General features: G+C 40.7%; 1 protein-coding gene across 5 annotated transcripts in view; it reads right to left on the bottom strand.

The window, feature by feature from the left end:
* Positions 1-4,165: 4,165 nt before the first annotated feature.
* The window catches only part of RMND1 (required for meiotic nuclear division 1 homolog), a 33,724-nt gene continuing 14,559 nt past the window's right edge, over positions 4,166-23,330 (bottom strand). For 3 of the 5 annotated variants that reach the window (XM_043457143.1, XM_043457141.1, XM_043457142.1), the window contains 8 exons: positions 20,846-20,885; positions 18,739-18,839; positions 16,708-16,814; positions 15,686-15,750; positions 14,821-14,897; positions 12,266-12,386; positions 4,887-5,003; positions 4,166-4,398 (listed from right to left, as the gene is read on the bottom strand). In XM_043457143.1, coding sequence (XP_043313078.1) covers positions 4,357-4,398; positions 4,887-5,003; positions 12,266-12,386; positions 14,821-14,897; positions 15,686-15,750; positions 16,708-16,814; positions 18,739-18,839; positions 20,846-20,885 — 670 coding nt within the window. In that variant the 3' untranslated portion in view covers positions 4,166-4,356. Of the gene's footprint in view, positions 4,399-4,886; positions 5,004-12,265; positions 12,387-14,820; positions 14,898-15,685; positions 15,751-16,707; positions 16,815-18,738; positions 18,840-20,845; positions 20,886-23,330 lie in introns of those variants that run through there. The other 2 variants (XR_006267218.1, XR_006267219.1) reach the window with 2 other exon arrangements.

Here is a 23,330-nt window from a genome sequence, read left to right on the forward strand (position 1 = left end):
TAGTACAACTGATTTTTAAAGATGTTGGTTTTGGTTTTGAAATGTTTCTTTAAAAAAAAAATGCGAGTCTGAATTTTTGCTTATAGAATTGTTGTGTGACTGGAGTTTTTATGTTTGAAAGTGAAATGATGAAATTTATAGGGAAAAACTGCTGTCCCAGTTGGTGACAACTGTATGTGTATCATCTTGTTTATGGAGGTGGTTGTTCAGGGGAAGTTTTTTTAAAGATCGGTAGAGTTGCAGCACAGTCCTAATTTGAGAAAAAGTGGCTGTTAAAACATCATTAATTTACAAAATGTGGTGTAAAGGTAGGTAACAGCTGGCTGCTTTGCCCAGGCCTTCCCCAGCTTAAGGCTGAAAGCCTGGCTGCCTCCCAGAATCCCCCAGGGCCAGGGAACACAGGATCTAAAAGGGTCACATGAAGAAAATTTGAGGTTTACAGCTCTGATTTCATTAGTGAACCATCAGGTATTTGATACTAACTTACGCCCTACAGCAGGCATGTGGGGTCTTGGCTTCCCCACTGGGGATCAGACCTGTGCGGGAGGACCGCCAGGGAAGTCCCAGCTGTGAACTTTTCTGTTAGTGGTGTTCTAAAAAACTGTTGACAAGCAGATTTGCAAGTCTCATGTATAGGAGCTACATTAAAAGTCAAATTTTATACTTACCCACAGTCTTCTGTTTGGAGTTTTTCAATTCACATAGTGAGGTCTAAATCTGAAGTAAAATTTGAAGTTCTTCTGTTTACATAGCTATTGTGTTCCCCTTTCTTAGTTTTTCATACCATCTCTTCTATAGATTCATAGGTTAAGCAGATTGCTTAGTAAGTTACCTGCTGCCTTCATGGAAGTGGAAGTGTAGGGCCCTTAATGTCTTATCACTGTATATGGGACTGGGTGAATTTGTGAAAGGACTATCTTTGTAAGCTTTGCAGTCTTGCATGCATGCTTTCCAGCCTGTTGTTATAAGGGGATGTTGAAACATTTTGTTTTTAAGGAAATGTTTAAATCTGTTTTAAGTAAATGTTTTGTTTCAAATTGTGCAAAAGGAATAAAAATGTGGCCTTTGAAAAGTTCTGTTTTGTTAAGCCTCTGGGAGGAAAGCTCCCCTGAGGAAAGGGAATTTGGAACAGTGACCTTATCTATTCCTTAAAAAATGGCAATTCAGAAGCAATGGAGGGAGTCAGAAGTAAAAACAGATTTGGATTGGAAGTATTCATAAAACCTTCCTCTATTTCTCATCTTTAACCACCTTCTCCCAGCACACATCTCTCTTTCACACACACACTTGATAAAGGCAGGGGATAGCATGAGAAAATGGGTTGGATTGGAGAAAGAATGAAGTCTTCTGAGATTCGGTTACTTAAAATCTGTCTATAAACCTGAGTAGAATAACTAGGCTCTAACTTTGTGTTTCTGAGTTGAGCAAGCCTAAGGATTTCTTCCTTGGAGTTGTAAAAAAAAAAATTTCCCAGCAGCAACCTGGTTCTGATTGTGGAACACAGGAATCACTCATTGTGAAAACATGAGGACCCTATTTGGGAAAACTGCTCTTAAGGGGTAGACAACAATTAAAAATAAATTAATATGGTTAATTTTTGTCAGAAATTTAGAAATAATACCGCCTGGTGTATGTAAGATGTGTAGAGTTTAAAAGGTCTCTTTGGGCTTGCATTGAAGAGGCAGTTTATTTTAAACAGTGGAAATACTGCTTTATATTTAAATGAACCACTTTAGGTGGAGGCAGCATGCACTTAAGTCTCAGACATGTTCTTTAACCAAGGATTCCAAGGAGGAGGCTGGGGCTTTGATTCAGTCTTCATTTAATCTCAGAGTCTTATGTGGGTTTTCACGCAGATGTACTCACTGTTAGCTCTGTTACCCTATGAAGCAGTGCTGCTGGTACACCCATTTTACAGGTGAGGAAGAGGCCCAGACAGGCTCTGTGATTTGCCCAGCATGATACTCTACTAGGTGGTGTGGCGGAAGGATTCAAACCCGGGTGAGTCTTAACCACCGTGCTTTTGTGACAGAAATTTGGTACCATTTTGAGGAGTGCTTCTGGAGCCACTGACGAATATTATCAATATTTTTTAGGCTCTCAGTATTCTAGTATAATCTCATAGACATTTTGTTGTGAGAGAAGCTGTGATCTTCAAACACTGTTTTGCTTGTATTAAACCTAAAATAATTTAAAAACTTTGATAATAAGTTGAAGCTTTTATCATAAATTTAAATACTTGAAAAGATATAATTTCTGACATGAATATTGATATTTAAAAAATACTATTATAAGTCATATAATAAAGTAATATACATAGATTATAACATCAATCCTTAATGTGTTAGTGGAATGTAATACCATAATGATGTCCATCATGATCCATTTAAACAGAAGTAAATGATTAAATGTTCCTTTTTCTTGAAAGACTATTTGTGTTATATTTCCTCCACAAAATATTACCCTAATTTTTATGCTTGAAGGTTTGTTATCTGGTTTTTTGTAACATATCTGTGTATACATTGAAGTGTTAAATTTTAATCTGCCATGACCATAATGCACTAAATGTTCCTGCTGTCTTTGTTAACTAAAATTTTATTACACAGTTGACCGAAACAAATTGTACACATGGATACTTAAGGGAAAGTTTTTATTGGAAATGTCCTCTTAATGGGGGATGGAGGAGTGGATAACATGGTTTCCATTAAAGAAAGTTCTGTTGACCAGTATTTCAAATTGTCCTTGTTTGGCTTTTTTTTTTTTTTCTTTTTTTCAGTGAAATCATGAGTTTATTTAAAACAATCATAAACAGTTTCTACATTCTGTCTTTTCCTCCCAGTGTCTGTCTCTGTGGTTACATTGAAATGGAAATGAATCTCTTTGTAAGACTTAACATTTGAAACAAACCATTTTAGTATTTTGCATTTCGATTGAAACAAGAAAGAGAAAAAAAAAAAAAGAAACAAGAAAGAGTATAGAGATAACCCAGTCAATGTTTTTTCAAAAACACCTTGTTTGACTTTCTAAAGAATTTTTAAATGCAGGTTGATGATGATGGTTTAATCACTAAGTCCTGTCCAGACTCCTGCAGTACCAGGGACTGTAGCCCACTAGGCTCCTCTGTCCATGGCATTTCCCAGGCAAGAATACTGGAGTGGGTTGCCATCTCCTTATTTACGGGATCTTTCCTGACCCAGGATCGAACCCACGTCTCCTGCACTGCAGGTGGATTCTTTACTGCTGAGCCACCAGGGAAGTCCTTAAATGCAGGTTAAATATACTTAAAGGTTTTAAAATATAGTGGATCAAATTAAAATGAAGATGGGTGAGATGCATTCTGTACATTGTGAGATGGGAAAATGGAGAGCAGGCTCAATAAACTGCTTAGAGGTGTGAGCAAAGGCGCAACATTTTTATGAAAGTACTTATGTGTGGAACTTGATCTAGAAAGCAGTTCTTGAACTATCTATGCCCACATGTTGCTTGGAAAGTCCTTGGGTACCCCTGGCATAGGCACCTGGTGGTACTCAAGACTGATACCTGCAGCACCCTGAGACACACCAGCATGGGCAACTCCACACTACTCCAGCAAAGACACATCACTCATCAGTGAGGGGACAGACTTGTGTGTTCCCTTGGCTGCATACTGTGTAGCAGTAAGCTGTAAAGTGACAGTGTCCCAAGTTAGAACATTAATACTCTGCAGATGTATGTAACATGAAAAAAACATTAATTCATGTGGTGGAGAGGGTAGTAGGGCAGGGGGGAATATGCATAAAAATAAGCTGAAGATAAAAAAGACTATCAATTCGAGAGAGCATATAAATATTAAACTCTTTGTACCTGGTATTTTAATGAAGTGTGTGAGAAAAAGTTCCTCTGTGGGAAGGATATTTTGACTTGGTAGTGAAAGGATGGAAAGTATGGATTAATGAAAAAAGCCAGTGAGCAGACTCATTATGCCACATAACAACAGGATACAAAGTTAATTTCTGCCATTAAAGCCTATCTCCTACATTTCAGAACTGGAGTTTTTGTTATGTTTTCTTAGGGCCAAGATTGGGACTCCCTGGGGGTAGGTTAGGAGCAATGCCCAAATTTCCCAGATACCAAGATTATCCAAAGTTCTTTAAAATATAAAATGAACATTATCCTTTCAAATTACCAGTGTTATAGACCCAGATGCTGGGTTCTTCATAGTTTTTATTCAAGCAGCAATACTAGAAACTGAAAAAGATTATTGTAACAATTCCTTGATTTAAGAAAAATACCTATTAAAAGATATCTCAGCAGATGAACACTTAATGTTTGATTGTAGAACTCATCTCTTGCAACAATACTTTTTTCCTTTGGTCATCACTTAATCAGAAAAAATACTCGTCCCAGTTCAAACAGTACCTTACAAATAAAAAGAAGTATTATGACAAATCACTGGTACAAACTTAAGATGACTTTTCAGATTGTGATTAATGAAAAATGCTCCTGAAGTAAGAACAACTTCTGTCTATCCCACTGGGCAAGCGGCACATCTGAGGCTTAAGCGCTTGCTGCTGGGCTGTACATTACACATTTACCAGAACTCTCTAAATGCCTTCTCTTAGAATGAGGGAATTTCCTGGCAATCCAGTGGTTACAATTTGGCACTTTCACTGCCGTGGCCCATTTTCAGTCCCTGGTCAGGGAACTAAGATCCCACAAGCCACGCAGCATGGCCAGATAAAATGGGGAACTTTTCCAAAAGTCATACTTTAATGCATTTTCAAAATACTACCACAGTCACTTGTAACTTGCCTCACTTGCAGACAGACTTAAGTATTTAGGACAAAGTCATGTTCTTTCCTGCTATTATCTTCTGTCAAGTTACCATCATAAAAGTTGTAATTTACCTCTATGGTAATAAGGATGACAATCATCCATTCCAGGCGGAGTGCCCTCTTCTCAGTCAGGTGATTTCGCATCAGATCTGTTAGCTCCATGCAGTGCTGAAGCTTTTCATTCATGACCTGCAGCAGGAAACATCTCAGAAAGTATCCTGTGTATTTAAACGAACTCACTGAACAGTTGCCTGCTTCACATTTCCGAGTTTCAAACAGGTGTGTGGTGAGAAATCGTCCCTTCAATTCCTGCACCTCAGCTCTCTCTCCAAAGGCAACCTGCCAGTGCTACCTGTCTCCTTTCTGTGAATCCACTGGGACATTTTGTAATTTACAGATGTGACTGCAAAAAATACTTGGCATACCAAAGCTCTTATATTCATAATATTTTGATGGAAAATCTGAAAGTTTTTGAGCCCTAGTTTTTCATCACTGCTCTTGGTAAATTTTAAGCAGTTAATAAAAGCAAACTTGAAATACGATTCTTTTACTATGGCCTTAAGATGGCAAAAACAATGCAATGATTACCCTCTACAATGCTAAAACTGTTCTAAAGTCCCACTGTCAAAAATTCCCAAACACAAAACTTGACCTGCTACACATCACCGCTAGATGGCACTGCTCTTAACGCTTAAGTGCAGAGGCTCTAGGTTCTGCCTTCTGGTGTCCCTAGATGGTTGAGCGGGGTTCGTAGAAAACAGAATCTTGTATTAAAGACTTACTTTATCACTTACTGTATTAAGACTTGTCAGTCTGACCACTGACAAGGTATACTTCCTTAATCTCTCTGTATCTCACTTTTCCTTTGGAAATTACAGTCTGGAAGACAAATGTTTAACAATAGACTTTGGATTCCCCTCAATTTCTGAGCTATGTATGCTGAGCATGCAGGTATGGTCGGTGGAAATTTGAGACAAACCACAGATGCATGTCTGGGTTGACTGAAATGTGCCAGTGCACCATATTTACCACGATTCTGCACAGAACATTAAACTGTGAGCGCGCACCCCAGAGAAGGAAATGGTAACCCACTCCAGTGTTCTTGCCTGGAAAATTCCATGGAAAGCGGAGCCTGGTGAGCTACAGCCCATGGGGTCACAGAGAGGAGGACGCGGCAGCACTGTGACAGTGAACACCTGGAACCACGCTGGTAACACGTGTTTGCCTGTATTTCCAGACTCCTTGGGCACCCCGCAGTTACCAAGTTGTATACATGTTTAGAACAGTGCCTCCTTCTTCCTCTTCCTATTGCTACTGACTGTCTGATCTTGGTCTATAAATATGCTCAGCCTTAAGCTTGCTTCTCTTTTCAAAATGCTGACCCAACCCTCTTCTATTTTCCTTCAACTCTGACTAAAGACATTTTCTTCCTCCACTTCCTCAGCACCCAATTTAGCCCTTAGAAATTGTAGATATTACCTCAACTCCCCTGAAACTTCCAGATGTCTCGTCAGTAACTTTAACACCCTTTCTTGGTTAGATTACAAGACCTCAATTAACTCAAGTTAGTTTGACAACACCTGGAAACACACACTTCCTTCTGGCTTTTCTCGTCTAGGGACCAAATTCTGCCTCCGACATCCTTCTTTTCTGAGATTTCTCGGACCTCCCCTTAAATGTGGATGACATTTCCCAGAGTCCTGATCTTGTCCCCCCTGCCTTCCAGCTCTGCACTCTGCACGATCGTGCCCAGATGGTCTGTGGAGACGTCTCCTGGACTTGGGTCGTTTCCGTCCCACCACCACTGCTTCTGTGATACATATGAGCCAACTGCATTCAAGTCAAAGACTTAGAAATTCTGTTTATTTCAGAAGAAAACTATCATTGCCAAAAAATGGAAAATCTGCATGATGTGAAATGGTGTTGGCTACACAAAGTTGAGCCTGATGCTTGGGAAAGTGTGAGTTTACACATCATAGGGCCAGTCAAGAGCCATGAAAGCCAAAATAGAGAGTTTCTCTTCAACACGGAACAGAAGTGTTACTTGCTTCCATGCTTACATGTTATTTCAGGGTCCACGTGTTACCTAAGTTCATCTCTTATACAAGTGTATGTATCCCACATTTTAAGAAAGACTGATAAGTCCCAAATATAAGTGGTTAATCCTGATTTCTCCTCTGCCCAAATTTCTTGCTTTACTGTTATTTATTTCTTTGGATGCTGGAGACAAACATCTTTATTAAAGATATCACCAAAATTTTGGCAAACATTTCAAAACCTGTTTGTAAACACAATGCTTCCCTTTTAAACTGCTCTGCCCGAATTTCTGTCTATAAAACACCATCTTATCGGTTTCCTTCTTGTGTCTTAAATTTAGCATTTCTCAAACTACGATTTTTTAAAAAGTAGCATGAACTCTTTTCATTTTGACTGCACCAGGTCTTTGTGGCAGCGCTCAGACGTGCTTCAGTTTCAGCGTGCGCACAGCCTTCTCTTGTTGGCAGAACACGGGCTCAGGTGCTGTATCTCGTGGGCTTACTTGCCCTGCAACATGTAGGATCTTAGCTCCCCGACCAGGAATCAAACCTGTGTCCCTGCAGAGGAAGCTCAGTCTTAACCACTGGACCTCTAGGGAAGTCCTTTAGCTTCTAAAGAAAAATTAAAGTGGACTTCCGGGGACTGCTGGTAATATGGGTGGAATGGTTTGTCCCCTCAAATTCATGCTGAAGCCTTACCCTCCAGTGTGATGGCATCCAGAGATGAGGTCTTTGTGATTATCTTCAGATGGAGTTTAAATTAACACCCTTGTAAGAAGAGGCAGACACACTAGACTGTGCTCTCTCCTTGCCTCGAGAAACTACACTGGGAAGGTGGGAAAGGGGTTCTTACCAGCAACCAAACCTGCACACATCACTAGATCAGTACGACGTGGTGCGTGAACTGCTGCCCCCAAGAAAGTGTGTTAGTTGCTCAGTTGTGTCCGACTCTGCAACCCCAAGGACTGTAGCCCTCCAGGCTCCTCTGTCCATGGGATTCTCCAGGCAAGAACACTGGAGTGGGTTGCCATTCCCTTCTCCAGGGGATCTTCCCAACCCAGGGATCAAACCTGGGTCTCCCTCATTGCAGGCAGACTCTTTACCGTCTAAGCCACCAGGGAAGCCCTCAAGGAATGCGAACAAAGTACTGCAGAAGCAGAGAGGCAGGTGGTGCCAAGTTTAGCACACTTTTATTTTTATTTATTTATTGATTTTTTACTCTTTTATTTTTATTCTTCAGGACACTACCCGAATTATCTTCCACTTGTTTATAGCACTGATTAAGTGCAACGCATACATTCTCCTGGGTACTTGGTTAAGAATTCAGCAATCAGCATTATAGCTTCATAGAACTCACATAAAAATTTTTTTCTTAAAAATACCACGGAATGGACATGTCCTGGGACTTTCCCAGTAGTGGGACTGAGGGACCCTGCCCACCTGCTCCTGGGCTGCAGAGTCAACTTCCCTACACTCGGCATGGAGGAAGCCGAGCCACTCGGAGGAGCGCTGTCCCCGGTAAGCCCCAGGTGCCCTCTTAGCACATCCTCTGCGGCTGCTTGGTGAAGACTCAGTGGCACTTTCTCCAGGGTTCCCCTTCCTACGTGGCTCTCTGATCTTCTTCCAGCTAGTTGATTTCGTCACTTCACATCTATGTTCGTGATTGATCCTGTGTTGACATTTCTCATCTTCAGCTGTGACTTTCACGTTGAATGTAGTGTTCATCCCAAGTTCCTAAAAGACATTCCTGTCTTTCTGCTTCTCCTCCTCTGGGCCACACACGCAGGATGTTTCCTGCTCAAACCACCTTCATTGTTAGTGACTGTGATCCTAGGCTCTTCTCCTGTACTCCTGTCCACGAGGGACATGTGAAGGACACTGAAGGCATCACTAGCAAAGGATGCCAAGATGTGAGGAAGAAACAGAATGAAGGGCTGGGGGTAGGATGTCTGAGTTCACACTTGCCATGCAGCTGGTTTACCTTAGTTATTGCTCAGCAACTGTTACTGACCCAACTCAGCACTACAGGCTGGTTATCAAAAAAGGTCTACATTTGCTTGATGGCAATAATCTGTACACTTCATCCCAACAGTCAGGGTTCCACCAAACATCTTCATTCCAAGAGAAAAAGGGGAGACATCCAAGAGCCGTAACTCTTGAGCACTTTCAAATTCGTCCCCAGTAAAAATGGCTTCTGAGCAAGGTTGACGCTTTTGTTTAAAGGCATTAAAGAATTCTCACAAGAGTCTTTATTTCCAAATTTTCCTTGAGGCATAATTTACATACAAGAAAGTGCCCTTGTCTCCATTCTAAGTGTATACATTTTGAAGACTTCTGACAGATATACAACCATGGAAGTATTGAAACGACATTTCCATCACCCCAAGCCCCTGTGCCCCTTTGAAATCTACGGCTCCAGGGAATCACTGATCTATTTTCTGTAACTACAGGTTAGCCTTTCTAGAATTTCCTATAAATATAGTAGCATGTATTCTGTTGTGTCTAGATTTTTCTCACTCAGCATAATGATCCTGATATTCATCCATGCTGTTGCATGGATCGGTAATTGTTTTTTTTACTGCTGAGTGGTATTTCACTATATGGCTATCCCGCAGTTTCTTTATCCATTCCTATTATCCATTCCTATCCATTCCTATCCACCTATTAGTGGCCATTTGATTGTTTTCAGTTTTTGGCTATTATGACTAAAGCTGCTATGAAAATGCAGGTACAAATCAATGTGAGCACATATGTTTTCATTTCTCGTGAATAAATACTCAGGAGCAAATCATTGGATCATACAGTAACACAACAATTAAATTTCTGAGGAACTGCTGGGCTGTTTTGGAAAGCGGTTGTACCAAAGTATATTCTCACAAGTCACATATGAAACTTCCACTTGCTCCACATCCCTCCTGACACATGGGATCATCAGTCCTTTTAATTTTAGTCATTCTAATGTGTGTGTAGTGACAATGTACTGTACATTTAATTTGCACTTCCCTGACAGACAATAACATCGAGCATCTTCTCACAATCATTTGACCATTCACATATGTTGTGAGATGTCAGTTCAAATCTTTTTGCCCATTTAAAAACCCAAGTTGTCTTTTTGAGCGGAAAGAATTCCGGACAAGTCTTTTGTCAGGCTATATATTGAGAATATTTCCTTCCACCCTGTGGGAGGAAATATTCTCAATATATTTGTGATCTGCCTTTTCATATTATTTTTTAATTAAAAAAGTATTTATTTATTTGGCTGCACCCGGACTTAGCTGGGGCATTGGGGATTATCAGTCTTCATTGAGGCAAGAGGGATTTTCAGTTGCAGCAGGCAAACTCTAGTTGTAGCATGTGGAGTCGAGTTCCCTGACCAGGGATCCAACCCAGACCCCCTGCACGGGCAGCATGGAGTCTTAGCACGGGCAGCATGGAGTCTTAGCACTGGACCACCAGGGAAGTCCCTGCCCTTTCATATTCTAAAGAGTGTCTTTCGAAGACCAGTAGTTTTAGTTTTGATGAAGTTCAACTTATCAAATTCTTTCTGTAAGGTTCATGATTTGTTTTTTTTTTTTTTGGTCCTAACAAATCTTTGCCTTCCCCAAGGTCATGAGGCCTTTTCCCCTATATTTTCTTACTAAGCTTTTATAATTTTACCTTTCATATTTAAAGGTCTCTAATTCATTTAGAAATGGTGTGAAGACAAAACTAGGGCTCATTTTTTTTTTTACAATGGCTATCCAATTGTTCTAGCACCATTTATTGAAAAGATTAGGAAAAAAAGAGAAGACAGCCTCAAAGACTCATTGGAGTATAACTAAAGATCTGAGATTCATGTCACAGAGATAGAGCAGATTTCCCCTCAGAAATCATGAAGGCCAGAAGAAAGTGGGACAGTAATTTTTAGGTGTTGAAAGAAAAGAATTGTTACTTGGAATCCTTCATCTAGGGAAAAAAAGATGCTTCAGGAATGAAGGGGAAGTCTAGATATTCTCAGATGAAGGAAAACTAAAGAGATTATGCTTTCACAGACTTACCCTGAAAGAATGGCTATAGAATGTTCTTGGAATAGAAAGCAAACAATAGAAAAAGAAATCTTAGAACATCATTGAAGAAAAAAAAGAACAAAGGAAAGAATAAAATATGGGTAAATATGAGAGAATTTCCTTCTCCTCTTGAGTCTTCTGAATTATGCTGATCGTCGAAGCAAAAACTAACACATTGATGAAGTTCTCAAAGTGGAGAGCAGAGGGATATACACGTCCTACAGTTTCCCTACTTGATTTAATCTGGTGAAACGTCGAAAAGGGTGGGTTGTGATAAAGGTATGCATAATGGATTACCTAGAGAAACTACCAATTATCTATGCAGAGAGATATACTAAAAAATGATACAGATGAATCAAAATGGAATCCCCTCCAAATGTCTAGGTAGCTCATAGGAAGGCAGGGGTTGATACAGACAATGACTTGGAGGGATCTCAAGGGTGTTACACTCATTGAAAAAAGCCCATTTTAAAAGACACACGGTGCGGTTCTATTTATATAACAATCCCAAAATGACAAAATTACAGAGCTGGGGAGTAGATTAGTCACTGCCCAGGGTTAGGGATGGTGGGGGAGGGACGGTCGTGTTACTATAAGGGGACAAGCACAAGGAAGATCTTTGTGGTGACAGGACAGACCTGTATCCAGACCTTGTGGTTACCTGGATCTACACGTGATTAAATGTCACATAACTACATGCACACACGATACCAAGGTCCAGTGTGTTTTCTACTCTCTCCCCCATGTGGTTTACCTCTGTCATGACCACCTCCACCCACATCCATCATTCCATCAGCTGCCTCTCTCAACTTTGCCTCCATGCTTCTCAACGCTCTTGTGACAGTTCTCTTGCTACTGTACCCTCCACGTGTCTCAAACGTGGCTCCTCCTCCTGCTCCCCCCAACCTTTCTACGTCTGCCATCTTTCTACCTGTTGCCCAGAAAGCACCAGTCATCCTTACTCTTCTCTCTCCCTGCCCTCCCCATGACAACCACTTCATCTGTCTTAAAGGATTCTTTTAAAAGTTTCATTCTTATTCTCGCTGTTGCCAGTAAAGTTCTGGACCTCACAAACTCTTGCTTGAAACTTGATGAGAAATTTTCTACTGGACTACTAGGCCTCCAGACTCTCACCAATCTTATCAAGCCTCTAGAGTAAAATTCAGAATATCCTTTGACATGAAAGCTGAAAACTGTCTGTACGCAGGACAATGAGAGCGGAAAATCTAGAGATCTGTCTAGAAGTCAAAAGAGGCATTTCTCCAAAAGCAGTTAAACACGTTTTACTTAATTGAAAAATTCCCTTCACACTGTCATACAACTTAGAGGTGACATTGTGTCTTTCTCAGTAGAAGTGCAAAATACATACCTTGACTCTACGAGTAATGCTGAGGAACCGACAAGTTTTATCATAAAGCTCTTCCAGATTTTCTCTGTCCCAGTAGAAATCAGGGGTGATCAAGAAGTCTGAACTCAAGTTTATACGGTGTCTTAAAAAAAAGGAAAATGATAACTTTTCATTTTTATCTTGCATTAAAAAGTCATGGTCTCTCTTTTCTTTCTTTTTTGAAGATATTTATTCATTGATTGGAGTGTAGTTAATTTACAATGTTGTGTTAGTTCCAAGTGTGCAGCAAAGTGATTCAGTTATACACAGACACATATATCTATATCTCTCTCTATATATGTATATTCTCTTCCAGCTCTTTTCCATTATAGGTTATTACAAGATATTGAGCATAGTTCCTATGCCACACAGTAGGACCTTGTTGTTTACCTGTTTTATATACAGCAGTGTGTATATGTTAATCCCAAACTCCTAATTTATCTCCCCTCATCCTCACTGGTAACCACGAGTTTGTTTTCTATGTCTGTGAGTTTATTTCTGTTTTGTAAATATGTTTAATTTCTTACTTATATGGTGTTTTATAAAAACAGTTTTGAATGCTGATTCTTATAATACTTCTGAGAAACATGTAAACAAGAAAATTTCAAAATCTGCAACCAAATTATTTCAGTATTTACACTGGCAGTCATGAAGTAGACAAAAGAAAGCCCAATGTGAAAAATTTTGAAGCTTTTTTTTTCATTCAAGTTTGTTACAATATACACGCAAGTATCTGTGTGTGTGGATAGGTATTCACACGACTACAGGTTTCCTCAGTATCCTTCCAGTGTTTAATCAAACACTGGATAAACAAATCCTCTATTTCTACCCTTTTACATATGAAGCCTGAGCTTGTTTTTTTTTTTTTTTTCCTGAGCTTGTTTTTAAAAGAAAATTTACATTGTAGAAGTAACACATAGTTTTCCACCATAAAAAAAGAAAAACCCCGGAGAAGAATCCATAAAACACTGGTAAGGCTCTTTACCCTAACACCACAACTCAACTCCTTTAGGGCCTGACAACGCTGCTGTTGTCCTTCCAGATCTGATTCTCTGCACACACACACAGGTGTGTGTGTGTGTGTGTGCATGCACATGTGCACACACACCTACATGTCTGATAGTATGTATACACATCAATATACATATGAATATTTATGTTGTTTGTCTACAAGTGGGATCATACCACATCTGTAATTTATGACTTAATTTCTCACCTGATATAACCTGCCACATTTCTACTTCTATATCTCTTCATAGACTCACCACATTCCTTTGAATAACACATAAGCACTCTTATTGTAAACAGAAGAAAACTTAGGATAAGAACAGTAAGGCTCTATAGAAACTATTCACAAACCTAAACATATTTAGTCCTAATTTCTGAGTTTTGATATAGTAATTCCCTGTATGGAATTCTGCTCACATCATTAAGAGCAGAGGAAAGAGAAGTCTCTGTATCCCACTTCTTCACAAGCTCGAGGCTTTAGATGGGCTGTAGGATGCTCCTGACATAGGGGTGTTTATTTTTGTTGGTGCCCTGAGCTGGGGTCCCTGAGCTATGAGAAAGGCACAGGTGATGGAATGCTGGCCCACTTCTCCTCACCAGGCCACGTATTAATATCTAAGGAAAATGTGGAACAACAACCCTTAGGTACACTACAGACAACAAACCCCAGTCACTCATCCCACATGCAGAAGGGCCGAAGCACCGAGAATGCTGCCTGGTGAGAAAAACACCAAGATTCAGGATGTTTCATGCCATAAACCCTGGGAAAACTACAAGAATAAAATACACTGAAGGCCTTTTAATTTAGCTTAATTTAAAATGATGCACTATTGTATTTCATCAGTTTTAAGACACTGTTCTTCCCATTTTTAACATCTCTGAAAACGGAGGCATCTTTAAAAGTGATGAAGCCTTACAGGTGGCAGCTGTGATTCAGCTGTCATTGCCTTAGACAACTTACTTCCCTTGGGTTTGCCTTTTCACGTATGCCTGGGAATACATAAAATGTGATAAATCTACATCCAAATAAGACTAAAAGAGCTATTTCAGGAAGCACAAAATTAAAATTGTGATTAAGAAAGCATTGTCTCATATGCTAGCTGGTGGCATTTTCACCTTCCTATGGCATCTTATGGTGTCTCAGAGTCAGTGAAAGATGATCTATCACTTTTCTGTAGCAATTAGGTCTATTTAGAGTTATGATGCAGTGACAGAGCTGTACTGAGAATTCCCATTGTTCAAATTCTAGAATGTGTCTTTCCGCCTTCAGAGAACACCGACTGTGCTCTCTGATGGGGCTTTATTGTAGACTAATTGTGGTCTCTCTTGCACAGGCAGAATTTCTTCCAGTAAAGTCCTAACAAAGCCCAGCTGCTTCTAATGGGTCAGAGTTCTTCATGCTTATAACGAATGAAATAAAAACAGCTGCAGTTCCCATTAAGGTACAAATGCTTGCTCTTTACTGTACAGGGGTATTTTCTGCTGATTGTTAAATATACAAGGTATATCATTTACAGAGAAAATTTTACCTTAGGGCAAAGAGTTCACCCATTTTCTGCATAACTTCTTCATGAGATAGTTTCACTTTCTTCCCAGCTTTTAAAGCCTATTTGGGAGGGGAAGAAATAGATACATACATACACATGTGTCCCTTCTCACTAGCATGTTCTATGATGTACATTCCTAATCTCTTACTGAAAAACCAGGGGCTCTTTCCCAAGTATAACTATTCCTCCATAGTAAAAACAAAGTTAATTATAGTAGGCATGATTTTTAACATATGTAGTTTGAAATTCTGATATAACTATAGACGCATTTTTCATGCTATTACTTTTCTCAGAACTTGTCAAAACATTTTTTTCTTTAATCAAGAAAAGTGGTCACAATTTTCTTGACAGGAAACATTTCACTTTACTTCCTTTCAATTCAGTTACATGAAAAATATTATACCATTAGAGAAAGCTAATTTGAGTTTCGGCTTCCCAGGTGGCTCAGTGGTGACGAATCTGCCTGCTAATGCAGGAGACACAGGTTCGATTCCTGGGTTGGGAAGATCCTCTGGAGGAGAAAATGGCTACCCACTCCAGTATTCCTGCCTGAAATTCCACAGATCGAGGAGCCTGGTAGGCAACAAATCCATGGAGTCACAAAAAGTGGGACATGACTGAGCGACTAATAAACACACAGAATTTGAATTTTAAGTTTTAAAAGGTTTCTTACTTTATCATTTTATATGTAACTGGATTATTTTTTTCCTGCTTAAATTCAGTGTAGCTTTCTTACCATTCATTACTACTTTCTTGTACTTCTAAATTCATCATTATAGTGTGAAATTTCTATTTTTCCCCAATAGAACGCAATCCTTGAAAACAAGCATAAAAGTGGTATAATTACCTCTGGAATCGACTGAATAGATTCAACAAATTTATCCAGTGATGCTTCCCAGATAGCAAGTTTCACTAGAGAAAAATGATTAACGATGGAACATTTATCATCACAATTATATTTCTACAAAATGCAAAACTGCACACCACCTTCACTGCCATTTAACAATATGTTTAAGAAGCAGATGTCCAAAAAATATGAAACTGACATTTTAGAACAGTTACTTATTATATTACAAAAGAGGGCACTAAGTAGAAAGAGCTAGAAGAAAGTGAGTCAGTTTCCAAGCTCTGCTGGCAGATCAAAGCTACACTGGGTAAAATCCCTGATTTTCTCATACTGTATCCCAGAAGCCCAGAGGATGAGCTATGCCCTGGAATGAAGGGTGGCTCTGTAGCTGGGGCAGGAACCAGACTCTCCTGGCCTTCCCTTCCACTCCTCTGGGCAGCGGGTACAGCTCAGAAGTCCCAAAGCCTCCTGGGTGGTATGCACAGCCCACCCGAGCAGCTTGGTGTAGACTGGTGGCAGGAACCTTTCTTGGAGAACTTCCGCAGTTTCATACAGGTGTATGAATCTTTCCGGAGAAACTGAGAGCCACTGTGACCCTCTGTCCCATTATTGTGAAAAACCAGGGTGTACTTTTCTACAAAGAGGCCTATGCCCAATCACATGAGGCTGGGCTTTCTCTGCCTGATTAGAGACAGTCTAAGACCAGCAATCTCAGACAGAAGCAGAGAGAACAAAGGGAGTGATGATAACAACAACAACAATAATAATAATATAAAAGCATTCTTGGACAGATAAGCTTTATCAATACAGTTAATAAGGAATGCATAACTGTAGCATGGATACTGTATTTTATACTCTATACTATGTATATATATTCTTTTGGAATAAAAAAAAGAAAAAGGAATTAAAAGGCTGTGCTGAAGTACTCTGTGAAAACAAGACAAGGTCTACTAAATTCTTTAACTTCCTGGACGAAATGAACACTATGTGACACCTTCTCTGAATAAGTAGTAGTAACTTACCTGAGAGGCAAAGGGCATTTGAGAAAGCAAATTTCTCCAGAATGGCGTCATCTAAATCCAGCTCTGAATTTAACCGGATTTCCCCTCTGTGAAGTTTTGACTGCCCCCTAAGGAAAAAAGAAAAAGCATCTTCTAAATCTTGAAAAGTACTTTCTCTCTTCTGAAAAAGTCACCTTATAATCTTTCTAGAGGTCATTTTGGCAACTTGTATCGAGAGTCTCACAAATGTTCTCATACCCTATGATCCAAGTAATTCCACTTCTAGGAATTTATCCTAAGGAAATATTGAAAGGTGCAAAGAAAGATCTGTGTACAGAAAAGCTTTTATGGTCAAATGTTTAATAGTAAGAAATCAGGAAAGAAACTGAGTGTGCAAGGAGAACGGTTCATCTACAGGAATTTGGCACATAAGTAAACAAGCATGTTTTGAAAGGATATTTAGTAGAAAAGGGAAAATGGTTACAATAATTTGCTAAGTGAAGAAATGCTGAATATATAACTATATACAGTATAATCTAAAATCACCCTAATATGGTAAGGATGGGGAGGGAGACCGGGCAGTTATGAAAAATTAAGATGTATATGTAGACAATTCTGGAATGCCTGGGGAGGCAGGGGAGGGAGGGGATTTGGGGATATAAGCATCATAAGCAAAGAGGAAAAAGACAGGCTAAACCTTCATGAGAGATGTGAGACCAGAAGAGACGGACAAAAGGGGCTGGATGAGGAGGGTGGGAGGGGGCAGAATCCACTCTAACAGCCTCACGTGGGGGAACAACAGAAGATACGAGAAAGAGGGCAGGGCTGAGGAGACGCTTTATGAAGGAGCTCGGCCCGTACAGAGTGAGACAGCAGGCACCCGCGTCACACGCAGGACTCACACGCCCACCGCGCTGGTGGAGGCGAGGATGGTCTTTTCTGATGAAACCAAACCTCTGACTCCAGGACCCAGGGTCAGGCACTGGAATCTCTAGAGGCTGTGAGATGGGTGTGTGTGTGTGCACACCTACAGACGGGTGCAGGACAATGCCCAGTAAGTCACAGTGCGGCCTGGAGGCAGGCCATGGCAGGGCAACTGATGGGAAACGTGACCACAGGGCCGTGGGCTTCATGATGAATAAAACGAGTAACAACTCCTGGCTCCTCATCTGTCATGTCCCCGGCTCACACCATCGCTTTCTTCTGCACCCACCGTGGGCCCGGGTCCTCACTCATGAGTCAGGTGCCTAGCGTCTCTGAAGCTCACCCGAAAGCTGGTTCGCCGCAATCCCAGCGACTGTGTCAGATAAAATGATACAGGAAAGCTCAACGCTGGCGATTAGCACTGAGCTCTTAGCCCATCTACTGGTTCTATAGCGGGCGTCTCTTCCAAATTTCCCTAAAGCTCTGATTGCATCACTTCCTTTCTCAACACCAAGACTTTGCCCGCCCCTCACATTCCACTAGGTAGGTAGGTACCTCCTTGAGAATAAAGACCTTTTAATCCTGTTCCCACTGCCTGCTCTCTCCACCTTAACATCTCTCCTCATTTTTGTGCCCTTGCTGGGACAGGGAAATCAGTCAGGATGCTGCCTACCCATACCTCTGACCCGAGCAGGTCAGCAGGCCCCCACTTCCTGCAGGCGCCTCCATTCCTATGAGTGGTTCCCTTAGAGCACCCCCTCATTATACTTAATACTTTTTATACTCAAAGTCAACGGGAAAAAAGCAAAAAGGATTTACTTAAGAAAAAAACATTACTAGAATAATTTGACAGATTCATTGTGACGAAGGTTCACTACTTTTTACTGATTTCGGCTATTTAGGAAATATTATTTTGGGGTTATACTACCTACTTGTTTTAATTTATGGGTAGCCTGAGAAGTTGAAAAATTGTCTGTCCACTAATATTAATTGCTTTGGCTTTCTGTTTGTACTAATAGCTTTTTTTCTTAAAATGTGTCTCCAAATTCATAAAGACTTGATCTTCTCTACTGCTTTCCCTAGTTATTTCAAGTGCCTGTTTTGTAAATTTGATAAAAAGGTGCTTACTCTGTTTTTGTGTAGTTAAGCTCTTCATTTTCCCAGTGAACCAATGCAATTTCATAGGGCTGAATTTCATGTTTTTCTAGAACTTGCATCACATGCTTCATCTAGAAGAAAAGGAAGATTAACCTGAAATTATCCTGACCCCCTCAGTGATGGTTATAACATTTTAAAAATTACATTTAATGATGTTTGTTTTGTTCTTCAGGTTTTAAGGAAAAAGCAAACTCATGGTGATGCTAAACTAACCGGAAGGATGATACATCCATTTGTTTTTAGATTTGGAAAACACAGGGGAGCTTACAGAGGAAAACAGAAACAACCACTCTCCCACCACCCAGAGAAAACCACAGTAACATTATGGCTTGTTTTCTTTAAACAGTGAAACACAAACAAAATGTTTAAGTTAAACACTTGTAAAAATTTAAACAACACAGAATTGTAGAAAGTGATAATATCTCTATTCTCCTGCATTCCTAATCCCCAAAGGTAATCATGATTAAACTTGGTGCATATCCTCCCAGACGTCCCCTTACATGTAAATATATGTATGTTTAGTTTGCTTTTTATATAAATGGGATGGTACTGTACATAAAAATTTTCAATGCTATTCTCCTTAACGGCGGAACCACAACTGATTTAACCATTCTAAATGTCCATTCATGGGGGACTTTTTTCTCCTCTCCACTAACGCAATGTCACATGCACCAGCCTGATGCATGTATCTTCAGGGCCTGTGGAAATATTTCTTCAGGAGTTGTTAGATCAAAAGACACAGACGCTTGTAACTGTGGCACGCAGGATGTTCACTCTTTACTATGTGGCACACAGGATCGATAGTTGCAGCACATGGAATCTTCCTCTTTTTAGTTGTGGCAGGCGGTATTTCCAATTTTAGAATCCAAAGATTTACTAAAGTATTCTTAAAAAAATTACTGGGTATTGTCAGCCTTTTACATCTTTGCAACTTCAAGTAGCCAATTTGGGTTACATTTTTCTTACATCCATTGCTCTTCTCTTTCCTTTTCTCCAGGAAACCACTCCTCGGTCTCTTTCCTCCCACCCCCATGTGTGTGTGTACCTCCTTCTAGTAAAGCTGGGATTGTATGAGGCACCCTTTCAGCACAGCTCTGGTATATCGGCTACAGTTTGTAACCTACTCTTTTAATTTAACTGTATCATGTGCTGTGCTGGGCTTAGTCGCTCAGTCTTGTCCAACTCTTGGAGACCCCACGGACTATAGCCTGCCAGGCTCTTCTGTCCATGGGGATTCTCCAGGCAAGAATACAGGGGTGGGTTGCCATGCCCTCCTCCAGGGGATCTTTCCAACCCAGGGATCGAACTCAGGTCTCCTGAGCTGCAGGTGGATTCTTTACCATCTGAGCCTCCAGGGAAACCCACCAGGCAATCCCCAGGAACGAGATTTTCCCCCACATGACTTTTAAGAGCTAGATTCTACCCTATGGACAGTAGATTCTATTCTACAGATCCACTTAGCAAGCGTTCTCTTATTAAGTGTTTTGGTTATTTCTCATTTTTGCTATTGTAAATAATGTGTTGATGAACATTTCTATATGTCATTCATCACATATAATGTGATTATTTTCTTTGGATAACTTTCTAGATGTAAAATTGCTGAGTTAAATACAAAGCTTTGATGTGTATTACCAAACTGCCCCTGAAAAGGCTGTATTAAACAAATCCTGACTGGGACATTAAAGAAATGCCAGTGAGTGAAAATGTTCTAGAAAACTTGATCTTGATCTAAAATTAAACTCAGGGCAGCCAGCTTCCACGTAACTGTGTGAACACTGCTCATTTTGCAGGTTATCATGTGAGAAGTACACTCCCCTCCATCTGCAGTGTCGCTAGGATTCTTCTCATTCCCCACAAACCAGTGTGCGCCCAGAGAATGGAAGACATAGGCAACCCGCAGTCAAAATGACAATTTTGGAAGATGACAGTGCTAGGATCAACATCACATAAAGCTGAGCAAAGCAACTGAAGATTACCTGTCGTTTTATCATCCAATGGCTCAGGTTATTGAGGGCTAATTAACAATTTATTCTCAGAAAACTAAGTTTTAATACTTTCGCACTTTGTTTATACTTACAGTTTGGTCTTTCACATTCCAGAACACAGCAGCTCCTTCCCTGATTTAAAAGAATAAACTTAGTTAAAGGTGGAATACATTCTTCAGGGCCACATACAGAGCCATGCTTTAGGTAGCTTCTAGAATGTATCTAGGATGCCAATTTAAAAAAATATGATTTATTATGGATTTGACATGATGGCCCCTGGATGGATATGATAAACAAAAGCTATTTTTTGAACTTTTGATTAAAAAACTTCACCCCTCAAAAATTCATAGATTTCTCAAGTGGTGTGCAGAGTAACTATTATTGTAATACTACATAATTTCATGCATCTACGTTGTTTGATAACCTGATTCAATTTTTTTTTAAAATTCTAAATTCTTTATTTTTTCTCGGGGTATAGTTGATTAACAAACAATGCTGGGATAGTTTCAGGTGGACAGCAAAGGGACACAGCCAGACATATACGTGAGTAACATCTTATGGAAAAACCCCAAAGAACTTCTTGGCCAATGCAATACAAGGAACTTCTTGGCCAACTTCTCGGCAATCTGAGTTCTAAGAGTTACGCAGGATCTACGTGGGTGCACGCTGGAGGGACACCGTTTGTACAAGACTAGCAAAGCCGAACGAGAAAACGAGAGCAGGAGATGCAGCGGAGGAAACACCCCAGCTCCGGGAGAAGGTGTGAGGCGGGCACGCGATGCCGCAGAACACAGAGCGAGGGGTGTGAGCGGCTGTGGATGAGGGCGGGCAGGGGGCACTCAGGTCAAAGGTGGCAAGAGATGACCCTGGAAGGAACTTCGTGCTGTGATGAGGAGTTTGGACAAATTCTGTGAAATTTGAAGCAGGGTAGTGTGGTGATCAGAATTACCTGCTGCCAAATTACCCTGCCTACAGACAGACAGACAGACAGGTGGGGTAAGCAGACAGGCAGTGAGTGAGCTGCAGAAGGCAGGGTAGGGTCTCAGGACGCGGACGGGAGAGGTGCTGAAGCAGCCGGAGCACTGGCTCAGAGAAGCACCTCTGGGCAGACGCGAGGTCCCCGGAACTATGCGGTGTGGTGCTCGAGCCCTGTGTGAGAAACGTGACTAACAGGCGCCTCAAACAGGCCTGGTCCAAACTGAGAGCCGCGGTGAGCGGAAGACACAGGCCAGGTTCCACAGACTCAGTAAGAAAAGGAGACTTTAAATCTCATCAATTGTGGACGGGTTACATGTTGAAATGGTAATAGTTTCGATATGTTGGATTATATAAAATACACCAGTAAAATTAATTTCAGGTACTATATGATGCTATTATTAGTGCTGTTCAAAATTAACCCATTTTTTTTTTAAATTAAAGATGTGGCTATTAAACAATGTATCATTACATATGTGGCTTGCACTTGCGGCCTGCATTGTATTTCTACTGGATGCTGCTGATCTAGGGGACCTCAGAAATCCAAATTCCTCACTCGAGTCAAAAGGGATGTGATTCTACTCAGATTATAATGCTGAACTCGATTATGAATCATCCACAGGAGCAAAGACAGGGCTACCAGTTATCAGCGACTGTAAGAAGTAAGACCACAGAAGCTTCACCAAAGTCTGTATTCTCACGGATGCTCCATGTGCTTCTGTCCTGCCACTTATCAGCCCCCTGACGGTGGGTAATTCACTTCAATCCCTCTGACCCTTGGTTTCCTCAGCTGCAAAATGTGTGGGGGTGGGGGAGACCCTCTTCAAGTGTTGTGAGGATAACATTAGATGATTTTAAATGGTTTCTACTATCATCACCATGCCTAGTCAGCTGCTCCAGAGTATCTGGTGTTAAAACAACCTTTAGAGAAAAGGAATGCATGTATGTGAGCCAGGGTCCTAGGCTGAAGTCTCTGGAGAGGTAAGGTGGTCTGAAACTTTAGCTGAAGAGTTTCAGACGAAGAAGAAAGAAACGGAAGAAAATGACAAGGAAGACAAGACAGCAGGCCAGGTAGCATGTATACCTGAGAAGGGGCCCTGAAGCTGAAAGGGAAATACCATGCTTACATGTTCTCAGATTTATAAATAAAGATGAGCACACGCCAAGTTACCCGAGGGGGCCTCTGTTGATGGCCTCAGCCTGAGCCTCCTTCAGCCTCTTGCTCGCAGGCAGGCCAGAACGTGGGGGAGGCCACCGGTTCCCTCCATCCCTGCCTTCTGCAGCGCTCCATTATGTCCAGCAGTGGTTCCTGACTGTAGCCTTCTCCAAGGCTCTCTTCTGACAACATGTTAAGTGCACCCTTTACTCTCATGAATCATGCATGGTATAAATGACTTGCAGAGATGATACACAGATGACACAGTGCTGAAAGTTAACTTAGAACACAAGGAATGAAAAATCCCTGATATTTCCCCTGGGGCGGGGGAGGGGGGGGGGGATTCTTTACTTTATAAGAGGATTTACCAGCGGATGCCTAAAACTGACAAACTCTCCTCTTCAAATCACAGCCAAAGGATAAATTTTAATCAAAAATCCTGAACA

This window comes from Cervus canadensis, chromosome 33 (genome assembly GCF_019320065.1).
Source record: "Cervus canadensis isolate Bull #8, Minnesota chromosome 33, ASM1932006v1, whole genome shotgun sequence".
In the NCBI taxonomy this organism is placed as follows: domain Eukaryota; kingdom Metazoa; phylum Chordata; class Mammalia; order Artiodactyla; family Cervidae; genus Cervus; species Cervus canadensis.